This window comes from Trachemys scripta, chromosome 5 (genome assembly GCF_013100865.1).
Source record: "Trachemys scripta elegans isolate TJP31775 chromosome 5, CAS_Tse_1.0, whole genome shotgun sequence".
Taxonomy (NCBI): domain Eukaryota; kingdom Metazoa; phylum Chordata; order Testudines; family Emydidae; genus Trachemys; species Trachemys scripta.
The window spans coordinates 38,099,164-38,112,978 of NC_048302.1; the positions used below are offsets into that span (position 1 = coordinate 38,099,164).

Genomic DNA, 13,815 nt, shown 5'->3' on the forward strand with positions numbered 1-13,815 from the left:
GCGTCAGTTTCCCAAGGCTGCTTGGATATCTGATTCCTAGACAGCCCAGGGGAAGAAAAAGATGACTTGTGCCAGGATACAACCTTCTCCTATAAACTTCTCTAGGGATCAACCAGTGGACATGTTTCCCCTATCCTGATTCTTTAGGGAGCCAGTCCGGTATGGCTGCTCTCCCCAGACACTCGGTTCAAGCATTGCCTGAATGGGGACAGCCTCCCTTTCACTGAGTTCTTCTGCAGCAGGACATAGAGCTAACCTCTAGGTTTTGCAGTGGGGACCATTGTGTCTTACTCCCCAGCCCCACCCCACCCCTTTCCTCCAGAAGTCAATATAAGGTAAACAAAGGGAGTCCAGTCCTGCAGCGGGGAGGTAGAAAGTCAGCTCAAATAATAATCATATTCAGGTGGGAGTGTTTCCAAATATCAGGACCACTAAATATGAATCTCTTTTGAAAAATGGGCTATTTGGCCACCTCCTCCATACTTGCCACTGCAATATCTGGCATGCATGTAATAGAATCACAGAAATGTAGGGTTGGAAGGGACCTTGAGAGATCATCTAGTCTAGCCTCCTCCGCTGAGGCAGGACCAAGTAAACTTAGACCAGCCTGGCAGGTGTTTGTCTAGCCTGTTCTTAAAAACCTCCAATGATGGGGATTCCACAACCTCTCTTGGAAGTCTATTCCATGCTTAACAAGCCTTATAGTTAGAAAGTTTTTCCTAATATCCAACCTAAATCTCTCTTGCTGCAGATTAAGCCCCATTACTTCTTATCCTACCTTCGGTGGACACAGGGAATAATTGATCGCCATTCTCTTTATAACGGCCTTTACCATATTTGAAAACTATCAGGTCCCCCTAAGTCTTCTTTTCTTAAAACTAAATTAACATGTCCAGTTTTTGTAACCTTTATTTGTAGGTCAGATTTTTAAAACCTTTTATCATTTTTGTTGTTCTCCTCTGGCCTCTCTTTCTTTATCTGGATGCACTACTCCAGGTGAGGCCTCAACGCATTTATAGATCTGTTTCTTATTGCCTCTTACGTCCCAAGGTGTAGCTCATTTTGTGTCTTAGCTTTTCTGATTTTGTCCCCACATTTGTATGCTACTCTTTTGTATTTATCCTTAGCAATTCATCCATGTTTTCACTTTTTGTAGCATTCCTTTTTGGTTTTTCAGGTTACTAAACAGCTCTCACGATTCTTCCTATTTTTCTTTTAAATCAAGATAGTTTGCTGTTGTGGCTTTAATATTATCTCTGAGAAACTGCCACGTCTCCTGAACTACTTTTTCCCTTACCTTTTCTTCCCATGGGATCTTACCTACCAGTTCTCTGAGTTTGTTAATATCACTGAATGCATCTCCATTTCCTGTGCTGTGTTGGAAAGAGACTTTGGTTGTACTCTCTTATCTTATTTAGCAAAGTTTCATGACAATCCCATTGGAAAAAATCACTATGGAAAAGGCTAGTGAATATAGAAGGAAAAACACAGAAGGTCAAATTTCTTTTGAATTGGCCCAATACACAGATCACATCAAATAATAGGTAGTTGGATTAGATTACAGCTATGGTATCTACAACCTGCTCCAAAATGTTAAAGTAAAAATATTAGAAAAGAAACTAGATAAGGGCATGGGCTACATATATCTCTATTAATTTAAAATTGATTATTGGATTTTCTGCCCTAGAGATCCTTTGTTATTGGATGACTTCATTGAAAAAACATACCAATAAATGTACAGTAAGGGCCTGATCCAACTCCCATTGATACCAGCAGGAGTTGGATTGATCTTTCTAGGAGATGAACTATATTATCAGAGTCACAATCTTTACAGCTACAGACACACAAACTTCCAGGAGTTATGTACATGGAAGGGCTGCAGGATCTTGGGGATTTGTTTTTTTGAGGGGGAGGTTATTTGTTTTTTGTTTGTTTAAAATATACAACCAATATGATTCAATATACAATACATGGAGAAACATTACAACAACAAACACCTTTTATGGTGATAAAAGCAAAATGCCACTTGAAAAATCAGTGCAGAAACAGTATTTATTTTCATTTACAAAATGTAAAAAGTTTTCACAGCCCTTAACAATTCCATATATCAAAACAGTTATTGATGTATAATACAAATATGTAATATTGGAAGGACTGGAAATGCAAAATGTTGGCCTGTGTTTAAATCAAGACTGATCAATCAGTAACTTGGTGCTTGTCGGGAAAGGGAAACAGTTGCCATATGCAACATGATTCTTCTCCCATCAGATTTCTTTCTGGGCTTGAGGTTTAAACCCTTTTAAAGATTCTCTTGGCTTCAACTCCTTCATATATGTAAGTCTGAAAGAGATTAATGAAGAGGAAAAGGCTTTCATCACTGACTATTTCCATTGAGATTTATTTTACAGTTCCCATCAAGAGAGTATTTATTATCCATCACAGGTTTACAACCTAAGGGCTCAGTCCAGCTACCACTACATCAGTAACCCTCACTCATATGAGTAGTTCCATCAAAATCAAAGAGAAAGACTATAGTTCCGGACTGTGGATTTTTAAAATCTTCAGACCTAGATCTGCACTCCCTTACTTAGGCCTGGTCTACACTAAAAAGTTAGCTTACCCCAGCTATATTGCTTAGGGGTGTGAAAGCTCCACAGCCCTGAGCAACATAGGTAAGCTAATTTAACTCCCACCGTAGACAGTGCGAGATCGACAGAAGAATTCTTCCATCAACCTAGCTACTGCCTCTAAGGTCTACAGTAGGGGATTGGTCTAAATTATGCAACTTCAGCTACGTGAATAACGTAGCTGAAGTCGATGTACTTAGACCTACTTACGGTGTCTTCACTGCAGTAAGTCGACGGCTGATGCTCCCCCGTCGACTCTGCCTATGCCTCTCGCTCCAGTGGAGTACCAGAGTCGATGGAAGAGCACTCAGCAGTCAATTTATCACGTCTAGACTAGACGCGATAAATCAACCCCCGCTGGATCGATCACTGCCCGTTGATCCAGCGGGTAATGTAGACAAGCCCTCAGAGAGGTAGATTACCTACACTGACAGGAGAACCCCTCCTCAGGGGTGGCAGGTTTGTATAATTTTTGGTGGTGCCCGAACTGGTCCAAGTCGCACCCCCCCCCCCCCACACACACACACACACCTGCCTTGTAAGCTGATATATATTTTTTAAAATAATGTTAAAATGGACTGGAAACAGTAAGTGTTTAACAATTTCCCTATATTGCACAATGTGGGGGGATGAGGGCTCTGGATGGGGGTGAGAGCTCTGGGGTTTGGTGTGTGGGAGGGGCTCAGGGCTAGGGCAGAGGGTTGGGATACAGGGGTGAGGGCTGGGGATGACGGGTGTAGAAGGGGGCTCAGGGTGCAGGAGGGGGCTCAGGGCTGGGGAAGAGGGTTGGAGTGTGAGGGGGTGAAGGTTCTGGGGTGGGGTAGGGCTGGGGATGAGGAGTTTGGGGTGCAGGCAGGCTGTCCCGGGGCTGCGGCCCAAGAGGAGGACTCCACAATCCCCCCAGGCCTCTCCCCCATGGCAGCACACTCACCCGTCACTTTCACTGGACATGCTCCTAGGGGTCGAACCCCTCTCACCTCCAGGAAGCCCCCTTGCCTCCCCTGTGGTGAGTGCCGGGGGGGAAGGGGAGGGCTGCCATCACGTGTGTGTCTCCTCCTCTCCTCCCTCTGCAGATGGTGGCTGTGCTGCACCTCAGCCTGCTGCCAGTGCTGCTCCATTTTGTAGCCGTCAGCGGCCGGCGAGGGAGCACAGCATGAAGCGGCAGGGCAGCTGCCCAGGGCGCAGGCAGGGATGCTCCGGGGGAGGCACGTGGGGGCAGTAGGTGGGTCTGGGGGAAGCGCACGGGGCAGCAGGTGGGGCCAGGGGAGAGACCCAGCCCCAAACATTGGTGGAGCTGGGCCCCTGGGCCCTGAATTTGCTGGAGCACAGGCACCAGAAGCCTATATAACTCACCGCCCCTACCCATCCCGTTGGGGTAAGTAACATCTGCACTGACACGTTACAGTGGCACAGCTTCAACACTGCAGCTGTGCTGCTGTAGTGTTTCAAGTGTGTACAAACCCTTGAAGATTAAGACTGGCTCATTAAGGGAGGATGGAAGTTTTGTGGTTATGACACGAGTGGATCTCAAGGTATCAGATTTCAATGTGCAGCTCTGCAATAGGCATCTTGTGTGATTTGGGATGTCATTTAATATAACTACCTCTAAAATATGGGGACTATATGCCTTTTCTACTCACAGGGGCATGTGAAGACATATTCATTACCGGTTGTGAGGAACTCAGATCCTAATGTGAGAATGGCCTTATTAGAAACTAACAGATTCAGGACCTTTGGTCAGAATGAGCATGAACTCAGTAGTGGGCTCCTTTAGCGTTAGCTCAGGCTGCACTCAGATAATTGAAATGAATGCAAGTGGGTAGGAAAATAGAAAGATTAGAGTAAGTCAAAAAAGTTCAATATTTGAAATTCAATGGTTTTTTGAATTTCAAAATTTCAAATTTTGAATAAAAATAGGATTTAAAAAAAATAAATTAATGATACATCCCAGTTTCAAGCAGCTTTAAGAGAGGGCTCAGTTCTTTATAGTTTGATGCTGTGCATAAAGGAAAAAAATTGACTTAACTCACCTGAATTAATTCATCTCCTACGATTTCTCTGAATGCTTTGAGCTCTTTCCCGTTATCTTTCCGGTTGAATTTTCCCACAAGCTTATTTCCTTCCAGGTTCCAAGTACCCTACAGTGTAAAAATAAAAAAATCCAAGGAATTCACGACAATGTTGATATTGTATATTTATTCTCTGGCTGTTAAAAGAGCACCAAAGAGGTAAAGCAATTGAATATCAGGTTTTTGCAAAATGGCAGGTACAGTAAAGGAGTTTTACCCCCTCCACAACAACCAAAGCACTTCTAGTTTTGATTATATAAACACATACATACATATATATATAAGCATTCTTTTAGCTTGTCACTTTGACCATGTCACCCCTCTCTTTGCATCCCTCCACTGACTCCCCCATCTCCTTTATATCAAATATAGCTGCTTATCTTCACTTTCAAGGCCCTTCACAGTCAATATCCAGCCTATATATCATCTCTTATTCACTATTGAGCTGTCTGTGCTCACCTTTGATCAGCCCATGATGCCAGCCTCCACTGCCCACTTGTTAAATTTCCAGACAAACACTTGCATGCTTTCTCCCAGACTATCCCACATGCTTGGGACTTGCTCTCCATAAACTACCACAAAGTTGCTTCGTTATCCACCTTCAAATCCCTGCTCAAAATAGTTTTTCTATGATGTATAGATAAAGCTTGACAACAGTCAGGCTGCTAGTGTGCTCAGACCACTGCCTATCATGCAGACCAATATTGTCTCATTGTTTTCTTGTATACCCCCACTTCTCTGTAACCATCTGTTGTCTCTTGTATTATAGTTAGAATGTAAGCTTCTTGGGGCAGGGAACATCTTTTTGTTCTGCGTTTGTATAGCCTCTAGCACAATGGGGCCCTGGTCCAGGACTAAGTCTCCTAGCTCCTACAGTAATATAAATAATATAATATTTATTGTGTAAATACAGTTCTCCTTCCCACACAGCTCATACACATAATTAAATGAATACATTAATCTACCTCTTTCTTTGACATAGAAAGAATAGTCCCTCACAAATAATCAGTTCCATTTCATTCTCTATCACACCCTACTGTGGACTCTGACCCTTCCTACTTCTCAGACAAATGTCTGAGAGAGACAGTGGGTGTTTCATTGCACTCAAAGAGCCACAAGACCCTTGTTTCACCAGACCAGCTCAGGCAATGAATTGCAGAATTAGGGGCCTTGTAAGAAGGCTCTGCCTACAACCCTATCATGTTTAAAGCTAGAGGATGAAATCCTGGTTCAATTACAGTCAATGACAAAACTCTCCTTGACTTCAGTGGTACCAGCATTTCACCGAGAGCCTCTTTGGTCAAGCCCTCTAACTGATTTCAGTTGCCATCGTGGTTCATGTGGCGGGAGATTGTCTCTCAGGTAGCCAGGACCATGCCACATTGTATTTCCTACAGTAATGTCAACACTTGGACATTGCTCAAGCAAACATGAAACAAGTGCAGTTGCTAAAGGAAAGGTGTAATACACTCCTGTTAGCTCACATCACATTGATATCCTTGTTCGTTGTGAAGGATTTGATTTTTACATAGAGCAAGTGAATAAATGTTTCATTGCTCTGGCCTTATGCCTAGAGAGACAGATTCTGCTCTCTGCTACATGGGTTCACGTTCCCTAGACAGAGTCAAATTTAAAATAAAATTAGAAAGATGAATAAAACATCCCAGCAATAACTTTATTAAATACAGGCTTATCATATAAAAGTGGATTTCTCACACTGAGCTCAGTTCCATCAGCCAGGCTGTATTCAAAATTGACTCCCAGCATGAATATTATTTCTATGGTGCGGAAAGTACTTGATTCCTTGACAGTGAATTTGTTTCCCTCCTGCTGAATAGTGATTTTCAGGTTGTCGTGGGCTCCTAGCTTTCTTTTCATTACATTAATACCTAGAAAAACAAATGGACATCAAGCAACTTATATTGCAGCATCAGATTTGTATATTTTCCAGTCAGGGCTGGCTCCAAGCACCAGCCCAGCAAGCAGGTGCTTGGGGTGGCCAAGGGGAAGGGGTGGCACGTTGGGCGGTTCCGCGGCAATTCGGCGCCAGGTCCCTCTTGGAGGGAAGCACCTGCCACCGAATTCCCGCTGAAGAAGAAAGCGGTGAGGTGGAGCTGCCGCCGATCGCAATTGCGATCGCGGCCTTTTTTTTTTTTTTTTTTTCCGCCGCTTGCGGCAGCAAAAACCCTGGAGCTAGTCCTGTTTCCAATGACCTTTTTTGGGCAAGTGAATTTAATAAATTATGGGCCTTACTGGAGCTCTCTGGTCCAGGTTCTTCACCTTCATCTTTCACTTTGGCCAGGTCTACACTACCCCCCTAATTCGAACTAAGGTACGCAACTTCAGCTACGTGAATAACGTAGCTGAAGTTCGAAGTACCTTAGTTCGAATTAGTTCGAACTTACCTTGGTCCACACGCGGCAGGCAGGCTCCCCCGTCGACTCCGCGGTACTCCTCTCGGCGAGCTGGAGTACCGCAGTCGACGGCGAGCACTTCCGGGTTCGACTTATCGCGTCCAGACTAGACGCGATAAGTCGAACCCAGAAGTTCGATTTCCAGCTGTCGAACTAGCGGGTAAGTGTAGCCAAGGCCTGAGTGTAGCCATTTTGACCTGTGCAAAGTTAGTGCAAGACACTGCCAAAGAGAATGATTGCATTTCCCACCCACTTTGCTGAGGTTTAAATGACTACACAGGGTGCAAGGCAGTGGTGAATCAGCCTTTCTTGGACTGGTCATGCCTGCAGAACTTAATCTCTATTTTTCTTTTTCTGTTTTAGCTCCAGGTTCTTAATTTTTCAGTATGGTGACTTGTGTTTGTGAGTGCACTTTGACTGAACCAAACTCATTTCAATGTGATTTTCCCCATTGATGATTTAATCCTATGGCCAAAAAAGCAGGGAATTCCCAATCTCTCCCTCCCTCCCACCCCCCGCCTTGAGCAAGTAAACAAATCAGAAATTAATTAAATATCACAAGACATAAATGATTGCTTAGCTATATATTGTCTTCCCTATTTCTAAAACTGCACATGAAAATTCCTCTTCACCCTTCCAGACATTGAAGCCCATCAGGCATAATAGGGGATATTCTCAAAAGCAGCTTCTAAGATGGGGTGCCCAGTTTTAGGCACCTAAATTACAGGTCTTTACCAGTCGGTATGTTGCCTGCGGAAATTTACATTTCAAGGAATATTTCTGCAGTAATCTACCTTGCTCTCTTTCTGAACTTTATGGAAAAGTGCTATAGAATTTAATAGGGATGGAACCAAATGCAGTCTATAGGAAATAAATAGGTTCTCTAGAAATTAGTCTAAAACCTGAATATTAAGAGAGAAGAACAATCTTTCTATGTGGTTTTAAACCAACTTATAAAATGTAATAGAAAATCATATTCTTGCTATAGAATTATAAAGGAAGATTATCATTCTTTTAAATTCTATAGGACTTTTCCATAATGAGAAAAAAACTTTAATGAAGTGGGAAATTTTTTTTTAGTTATGCCAGTGTAAATCAGGATAGTTCCACTGGCATTAAGAGAGTTACTCCAGAGATCAGAATCTGCCCCAGTGTCTTGATGCTGTCTCTTTCTACGGTGGAAAAAAAAGATTATTCTGGAAGAAAATATGAGGTAGTCAGCAGGTGGGCAGGATAGCAGAAAGGCAGTTAACAGGAGGAAGACCAAGGGCAACACTAGCATTCAGTGATTGCTCTTAGACAAAAATGAGGCACTGGAAAAGTAAAGCTTACCCATCTGCTCCATGAATTTTTCATAGTTTTCACTTCTGTCTACCTTCCAGTTGCCATCGAATGCCATTTTTCTGACTGAAGTGGGAGTTCCTTGAGGCAGCTTCTAGTCAACCTGAGATGCAGCTCGGCTTTAAAAAGGGAATTTATGATCTGTCTTATCTTTACAGGATGATGTGGCTGGCTAAAGCTCAGCTCATCATGTGATCTCTTCAAGGTCAAGTTTTTGGATATTCGAGTGACCTCTCTTTTCTCCCCATCTTGTCAAACTATGAAATGCTTGACTACTCTGTCTTAAAAGATATAATAGTTATTGTGTTCACGTTACATGTGACATTACAATGGTGGTGAAAAGTGGCAATTCACTGAAGTTACTCTACTGCTCAGGTGAATAGTGCCAGCTGACTGGGTTTAGCTCCAGGACTTGCTAGATTGGACTTTGGCTGATACACTGTATGATTGAGTGATTGCTCCCTACACATAGAATTATAACAGTGCCAGATGTCATTGAAATAGTTCGAGCTTCTCTATCTTTGCAGATTGCAAGACAGAAGGTAAATTTTCATTAAAAGTGCAACTTCAAAATCAACTAAAATAATTATTTGGACTGTTATATCAGATAATTTAGAATGGCTTTTCACTCCAGCCAGTTTCAGTGGTATTTATTCAGCTAACATACAAGAGAAGCAAAATAAAGTAGCACAACTAACATGTCCCTTCTTCTACCTTAAAAAATAAAATGTGAAACACTCTGAGTAAAAGAAATACAAAGTATAGAGCAAAATTGCATAATCCTATATATATAAGGGGCGGGGGAACCTTAACAACAACATTTAAGTCTCTGTAGTAATGTCTAAATGCAGGTTAACATTACATAGCGCTTATGGAAAAGTTCCAAAACAAATTTGCAAAAGGCAAACTTTGCACACACAAAAAAAGCAGGCAATTTTATTTGGTAGAAAAATAAAAGATCATTTTGATGGTTAAAATATCAGACATTAAACATCATTTCCAGCACTGAGCACTGCATCCCTTTTGAATTAAGGGCAAAATTAAGACTACGTTTCGCCCTGAGTATGGTGCAGTGTGCAACCGTGGAAAGGAAGTGTGACTTGGAGAGTGACAATTCCTTCCCTGCCTGTCCTGTTTGCTTGGGGGTGGGGTGGGGAGGGAAGTAATCTACTGGGTTTTAGCAGATGGAGATCACTTTCTCCCATGTTGGCTCTGTTGTGCTGCCTGGAGCACTGGGATTAGAGACTTACTATGTGCTGTGTCTACAAGACATAATCAAGCCTCAGTGATGAATTACTTTTCTTTTACAAGCAGATATACTAATTATCTTTTTTATTATACTGGAATTTTCCTTTGACCTCCAAAATTATCAGTCTTTATATATATCAGATGCTATAGGTTAAGTTTATAGATGCTTCGTGTCCGATTATAGTTCACAGCAGTTTATTGATAGTTAATATAATTATTAACTTTATTTTCTTCATGGTTTTTATAGGTGAGTATATTGCCACTGGCCTCATGCAACTTCTGAATAATGTATTTTTTTCTATTCAATCCAATAAAATAGAAACCCTGTGCAATGCTTCTTCTGCAACCTTAAATTCAAGTCCAACATAATACCTAGCACTCATAACACTTTACAGCTGTAGAAAATTGGCTGTCTATGCTCCTCTATTGTCAGCAACTAGCAAAATTGAAAATGTTCCATGGGAACAGTGGAAAGAGACCTTTAGTTTGCATTGGAAAAGAGGAGACTAAGGGGGGATATGATAGAGGTATATAAAATCATGAGTGATGTGGAGAAAGTGGATAAGGAAAAGTTATTTGCTTATTCCCAAAATACAAGAACTAGGGGTCATCAAATGAAATTAATAGGCAGCAGGTTTAAAACAAATAAAAGGAAGTTGTTCTTCACGCAGCGCACAGTCAACTTGTGGAACTCCTTACCTGAGAAGGTTGTGAAGGCTAGGACTATAACAGAGTTTAAAAGAGAACTGGATAAATTCATGGTGGTTAAGTCCATTAATGGCTATTAGCCAGGATGGGTAAGGAATGGTGTCCCTAGCCTCTGTCTGTCAGAGGATGGAGATGGATGGCAGGAGAGAGATCACTTGATCATTGCCTGTTAGGTTCACTCCCTCTGGGGCACCTGGCATTGGCCACTGTCGGTAGACAGGATACTGGGCTAGATGGACCTTTGGTCTGACCCGGTACGGTCTTTCTTATGTTCTTATTATGTTCTTATGTTCATTATTTGGAAGCATATGAAGTCCAGCAAATAGGCATACTATTAACATTTCTTCGAAGCATTCTGGGAGAGGCAACCGACATCTTGGTTACACCCTGCTTTGTTTGTGAAAAGCTGCTCGCTGATTTCACAGTGCTCTCAGGGAAGTGAACTGTGAAGCTAAAACAACAACAAAAAGTTTGATTTGCTTCTTTGTGCTGGATAAAGATGGCCTCCTACACTTTTAAAAGATTTTATTATACTTATTTTTTTCACATCAGCGATATCTGTCAGGTTCTCCTTTCCCTTTTCTTGCTGTAAGGACTTGCTGATATCTTTGGAGGACCTAAATATTGATATCACATGAGGCTGTAACTTGAGCTACATCTAACAGGATTTCACTTTCAACTCAGATCACTGAGCACTCGACAGAATTGCTTGAGGGTTACCCTACTGAATTTGCCTCAATCCCCTTTCAAAACTTCTCTTTCCCAAGTAGCCACTGGAAAAAATCTGTTTCAGGAAATACTGAGCTGAGCATGATAAAGATCATGTCATTGTTCAGTGTTTGCTTAAATACATTATTACTGCTTGACTGCCCTACCTCATTATTATTAATCACCGCTCACTCTGTAAAGTACCACCTTAAACTATTCCTACTGACAAAAGGACTCTGAGTAGTGGTGAGCCAGGAAGGGTTTCTCCATCCAGCTTATTCCCACAATTCTTCCGAAAATTTAAAGAAAATACTTCTGGAGACTTGCAGGTGCTAATTAAAAGGAGTCCTGGATTCACCAAAACTTCTGTGCTACCCAGATAGTCTCTTCCACCCAGCAGCTCCCACTCCTGGGTAAATCTTCCTCCACACACTTATCCCACAGTTGGGCTATTGTCTTTCTTCCATTCATGGGTCTTTCATCTTTCTCCCAGGTCAGGTTGACTAGCCAGCTCAAGTCCATCTTGCCACATGGGCAGTTATCATCTGTATTCTGTACTCTCCATTACAACTTGTTGCTTTGGCTCTACCTCATTTCTCTATGCTGATCTCTCTTCCTGGGGATCTGAATCCCAAGGATGCTGCTTTAATCTGCCTCTGAAGATCTGGCAGATAAATGAGAAGATCTGCCAGAGGACCTGTATTTGTGATGTTCAGCAACATGTAGGAGGGACACAAGGGGGGGGCACCAGTTAAGGGGAGGCACGTGTCCTCCCCACATGACTCCTACCCGCCCTGAGCCTGGGGCCCCCATCCCCTCCCCATCCCACGTTACCTGGTGGGGTGTGGGGGGCTCTGTCCCGCTGCACTGCACCGGGCAGTGTCCCCTCACAGGCAGCGTGGCTGGAGGCTGCCTGGGAGAGTGCAGCCACTGCGCTGCACCGGGCAGCGTGGCCGGAAGAGGAGAGGCTTTGGCCCTGCCTCTTCCCTTCTGGCTCTGGCAGTTGCTGGTCCCTTGCCCCCTGGTGTTTGGGGAGGAGCATAGGACCCTTCTGGGCCCTCCCCCGCCCCATGTCTCCACGTAGACATTCACTGTTGCTCTGAGGACTAGTGGTCTTTTAATGATAGAACATGCTGTATTTTTCCACCCTCACAATTTACCTGTGCAGTTCAAGAATATTCATACAATAAAATCTGATCTTGATTTTCTCACAGGTAAAAATTATACCAGCTTTATTCATCTTAAAATCTTTTCTACTATGGCTCTTATAATAAAAGCTTTTTTTCGTTTGTTTGTTTTCTCCCGAAAGAAGCCTTGACCTGGCCTTTCTAATTATGCCTGTAGTCAATTTTTCCCCATGGCTGATGTGTTGTGCATGCTTTTGTTTTGCATGCCTTTTTTCTCATCTAAGAGGTTGCCTGTGCAATTTTTGACATCACAGTTTTCGCACATGAAAACCATGTCTTCAGTTTTTGAGGATACTATTGAAAAATCTGTCCCTTAGCATTGCTCATTACATAACATTGTGTAGCATGGAGTCCTACCTGGTTGAATTTGAGGCTTCCGGATGAGGCCTCCTCTCCAATCTGTATCAGTTTTAAAGTGCAGAAAATAGACTACACAACGTTTTAACATTTGAAGTTTGATCTGTATTGCCAGGAACTGACCTCTAATTGAGGTGGATGGAAATAAATTATTAACTAGCACAGCCATCTAATCATACCATCACTGATAATCAAGAACATATCACATAAAGCTGTACTATAGAAATTGAATGACATTCCAAAGATCAGGGGGACATGCATGTGTTTACAAGAGCTGACATTCTGCTAGCTCGCTGATGGGCATGCTGCATCTCACTCCTTCTTGCCTTGTCAGTCCTATAATTTGCCGCCATTGCAGAACCCAAGCTACACAGAGAAAGTTAAGGGTGTCAGACCAAGGTCTGCAATGCCACTTTTCTAGCAAGTGGGTCTAAGAACCTGTGACTATTAGAGCTACTTGGATAAACTGATGGCTGTGGACTTGCTTGGGGGTTAAGCACAAGGTTCCTTCTGCTGTTAAACTGGCTAGTTCTTCTGGATGTTATTCTCTTTTAGGTAGATGTTCAAGGGGAGTTGGACACCTAAGTCATTTAAGTGCTTCTGGAAAATCCCACTTTTAATTTCTGTCTAGGAATGTATACTGCATCTCTGTTTCTATGGGAGATTTGGCTATTCTTACCCAGATAGTCAAATTAGAGGATAAATTAGAGGATTGGGCCAAAAGAAATCTGACGAGGTTCAACAAGGACAAGTGCAGAGTCCTGCACTTAGGACTGATGAATCCCATGGACTGCTACAGACTAGGGACTGAATGGCTAGGCAGCAGTTCTACAGAAAAGGACCTAGGAGTTACAGTGGACGAGAAGCTAGATATGGGTCAACAGTATGCCCTTGTTGCCAAGAAGGCTAAGGGCATTTTGGGCTGTATATGTAGGGGCTTTGCCAGCAGATCGAGGGACATGATCATTCCCCTCTATTCTACATTGAAAAGGCCTCATCTGAAGTATGGTGTCCAGTTTTGGGCACCAAACTACAAGAAGGATGTGGAAAAATTGGAAAGAGTCCAGTGGAGGGCAACAAAAATGATTGGAGGCTGGAGCACATGACTTATGAGGAGAGGCTGAGGGAACTGGGATTGTTTAGTCTGCAGAAGAGA

General features: G+C 42.7%; 1 protein-coding gene across 5 annotated transcripts; it reads right to left on the reverse strand.

The window, feature by feature from the left end:
• Positions 1–2,046: 2,046 nt before the first annotated feature.
• Positions 2,047–12,768, reverse strand: FABP2 (fatty acid binding protein 2). 5 transcript variants are annotated; one of them, XM_034772299.1, is made up of 5 exons: positions 12,660–12,763; positions 8,443–8,554; positions 6,413–6,585; positions 4,658–4,765; positions 2,047–2,340 (listed from the first exon to the last, which is right to left on the reverse strand). In XM_034772299.1, exons 2-5 carry the CDS (start codon positions 8,507–8,509, stop codon positions 2,290–2,292), a joined length of 399 nt encoding a protein of 132 aa, XP_034628190.1. In that variant the 5' UTR covers positions 8,510–8,554; positions 12,660–12,763; the 3' UTR covers positions 2,047–2,289. The 5 variants fall into 5 exon arrangements, with proteins under 5 accessions (XP_034628190.1, XP_034628191.1, XP_034628192.1 ...); XM_034772300.1 differs by having other exon boundaries at positions 8,443–8,570; positions 12,660–12,740; XM_034772301.1 differs by lacking the exon at positions 12,660–12,763 and adding an exon at positions 11,950–12,078 and having other exon boundaries at positions 8,443–8,570.
• Positions 12,769–13,815: the final 1,047 nt, after the last annotated feature.

What these genes read in the sequence shown, in the direction of transcription:
- FABP2 (XM_034772298.1), bottom strand. Translation starts at nt 12,750, where the DNA reads ATGTTAAAACGTTGTGTAGTCTATTTTCTGCACTTTAAAACTGATACA. An exon ending in GAAGCCTCAAATTCAACCAG is followed by an intron (nt 6,586 to 12,659) that starts GTAGGACTCCAT and finishes TTGTTTTTCTAG; the next exon opens with GTATTAATGTAATGAAAAGA. An exon ending in CTGATGGAACTGAGCTCAGT is followed by an intron (nt 4,766 to 6,412) that starts GTGAGAAATCCA and finishes TTTACACTGTAG; the next exon opens with GGTACTTGGAACCTGGAAGG.